Here is a 2,667-nt window from a genome sequence, read left to right on the forward strand (position 1 = left end):
GTGGGGCTGACCCCCCTGTGTGCCCTGGCAGGGAGAAGCTGGGTGTCTACGAGAGTGTGAACATCATCAGCCCCCGGGACGCCGCCACCCTCTTCCAGGCAGAGGGGATGCTGCCGGAGCGCTTCAGCGTGCCCCCCTGGGTAGCTTACCGTGACTTCCGCAACAAGCCCTATGGCGTGCTCCTCAAGTGAGTCGAGGGGCCGGGGGGTCCCCTAAAAGTGGGGCTCCTGGGTCCTGGAGCAATAGCCCCAGCACATGGGGCAGCGGGAAGCTGGAGCATCAGGAAGGTGATGGGGACCTGGACTTTGGGGGATGGCACCTCTGGGGGGGATGGATGGAGGGGGACACATGCCTCTGAGCCCCCACTTTGGTGTTCCGCAGGACGGGGGAGGCGTGGCGCTCGGACCGCCTCATGCTGAACAAGGAGGTGCTGTCGCCGCAGGCGGTGGAGGGCTTCGTGCCCCTGCTGAGCCAGGTGGGTGAGGACTTTGTCCGGCGGGCGCGAGCCCAGGTGGAGAAGACTGGCCGGGATCGCTGGACGGCTGACTTCACCCACGAGCTCTTCCGCTTTGCCCTGGAATGTGAGTGTCGGGGGCCGTCCACCCAACCCAACTCCAAAACGCTCCTCTGCAGGTGCCCAAGGTGGGCAACATGCTGTGTTTCCCCCATCCTCATCCTCAGAAATGGCCAAACAAGCTTCTCCCTCAAAGCTTTGGGATCTGGAGAGATTGTCTTTGCTCCAGACAAGTAGAGAACAACTCAACACTGTTGATAAAACATGGTTTTATCATCCACCGGTCATCAACTGGTGGCCAACCCTACCCAACAAGGGATGCCTTCATGGCCCTGTGATGCTCAGAGCGAGGAGGAAGCCAAGCCAGGTCCCCACAGCCATGGAAGTGCTGGAGTTGGTCACGGGAGGGCGGAGGGGACAGGGACAGTGTCCCCTCTGGCCGGGTCCCCTGATGGGTGCTGTGCCTGCAGCCGTGTGCCATGTGCTGTACGGGGAGCGGCTGGGGCTGCTGCAGGACTTTGTGGACCCTGAGGCTCAGCGCTTCATCGACGCCGTGACCCTCATGTTCCACACCACCTCACCCATGCTCTACCTGCCGCCCGCCCTCCTCCGCCACCTCAACGCCAAGATGTGGCGGGACCACGTCTGGGCCTGGGATGCCATCTTCTCCCAGGGTGAGTGCTCCTCCTGCCCGCGCCTCCCCGTGTCACCTACAGCTCCTTTGAGGACTTGGCTCCATCATGCAGCCTCGTCTCATGAGCATGGAGACCTTCTCCTGGGTCCAACCACCCTGCACAGGGCCCCTGAGGCCAGGAAGGTTTCCTCATCTGGAGCTTGTGGGATGAAGGGCAATGGGGAACCACCAAGGAGCCATGAAGGGCAGATGATGGGCATCATGTTGAGGGGAGCAGCTCTCCCAGAGGGTCTTGTGGCCTCAGAGAGATTTTGGCCCCTGGGACAACCCTCTTGCAGGTGTCCCCTCCCTGGGGCACCCACCCTCTGCACCCACCCAACCACTGATGGGTCCTGCAGCAGGGACCACAGTCCCGAGCTGCTGCAGGGGCATCTCCCACAGAAAGGCCACTGGCATGGGGACGTGATGTCTTAAGGTCCCACATCTGGTGCCTTCCTCCTCCACCATGGCCCTCTGTGTCTCCTCAGCGGACAAATGCATCCAAAACGTCTACCGGGACCTGCGGCTGCAACGCCAGAGCCCCAAGGAGACCATGGGCATCCTCCATGCAGGACAAGCTGCCTTTGGATGACATCAGGGCCAGCGTCACCGAGATGATGGCGGGTGGGGTGGACACGGTGAGGAGCAGGCAGGGTCGTTGGGCAGGGAAAAGGTCCTGGCTGGTGTCGAGCCTTGCTCCCGTGCCCCGTTCCAGACCTCCATGACACTGCAGTGGGCCATGTTCGAGCTGGCGCGGTCCCCAGGGGCGCAGGAGAGCTGCGGGCAGAGGTCCTGGCCGCCAAGCGAGAGGCAGCAGGGGACAGGGTGAAGATGCTGAAGACCATCCGGTTGCTCAAAGCTGCCATCAAGGAGACGCTCAGGTGAAAAACACCCCCAGCCCCCTCCCTCCCCCGGTTGCTGGCACTGCCGAGATGTCCTGCATCGAGGTGGGGTGGGGATGGGCCAGGCTGTCCCCAAATTCAGGTCTGTGGGACCTGTCTCCCCCATAGGCTGCACCCCGTGGCGGTGACCCTGCAGAGGTACACCATGCAAGAGGTCATCCTTCAGGACTACCGCATCCCCCCCAAGGTGAGCAGGACCACCAGCTCCCTCCTCAGCCTTTGCACAGTGTGGAGGTGGGACCTGGAGCAGGGGTGGGTGACCTGGGGGGAGCAGCCTGAGGCTCATCTGGGGCTGGAATGTAGAATCAGCATCATAGAATGGTTTGGGTTGGAAGGGACCTTATAAAGATCATGGAATCATAGAATGGGTTGGGTTGGAAGGGACCTTAAAGATTGTCTAGTTCCAACCCCCAGCCCTGCACCCCAAGTGCCGGTGGAGCCCTGTGGGGTGCCCAGACCCACGGGGCTGGTTCTCCCCTGCAGACACTGGTGCAGGTGGGTCTCTACGCCATGGGGCGGGACGCCGAGGTGTTCCCCAAGCCGGAGCAGTTCAGCCCCCAGCGCTGGCTGGCAGCTGG

At 62.5% G+C, this 2,667-nt stretch overlaps 1 protein-coding gene across 1 annotated transcript in view; it reads left to right on the plus strand.

Annotated features, from left to right (window-relative positions):
- Nucleotides 1-29: 29 nt before the first annotated feature.
- Nucleotides 30-2,667, plus strand: part of LOC104465897 (cholesterol side-chain cleavage enzyme, mitochondrial-like) — a gene marked incomplete at its 5' end in the record, with an annotated part of 2,964 nt that continues 326 nt past the window's right edge. The window contains 9 exon segments of the mRNA XM_010079121.1: nucleotides 30-187; nucleotides 382-581; nucleotides 985-1,188; nucleotides 1,676-1,751; nucleotides 1,753-1,825; nucleotides 1,903-1,960; nucleotides 1,963-2,068; nucleotides 2,198-2,276; nucleotides 2,573-2,667. The exon segment at nucleotides 2,573-2,667 is cut by the window's right edge and continues 91 nt beyond it. Of these exon segments, the coding sequence (XP_010077423.1) occupies nucleotides 30-187; nucleotides 382-581; nucleotides 985-1,188; nucleotides 1,676-1,751; nucleotides 1,753-1,825; nucleotides 1,903-1,960; nucleotides 1,963-2,068; nucleotides 2,198-2,276; nucleotides 2,573-2,667 (1,049 nt within the window).

This window comes from Pterocles gutturalis, unplaced genomic scaffold, assembly GCF_000699245.1.
Source record: "Pterocles gutturalis isolate BGI_N339 unplaced genomic scaffold, ASM69924v1 scaffold36098, whole genome shotgun sequence".
Lineage (NCBI taxonomy): Eukaryota > Metazoa > Chordata > Aves > Pterocliformes > Pteroclidae > Pterocles > Pterocles gutturalis.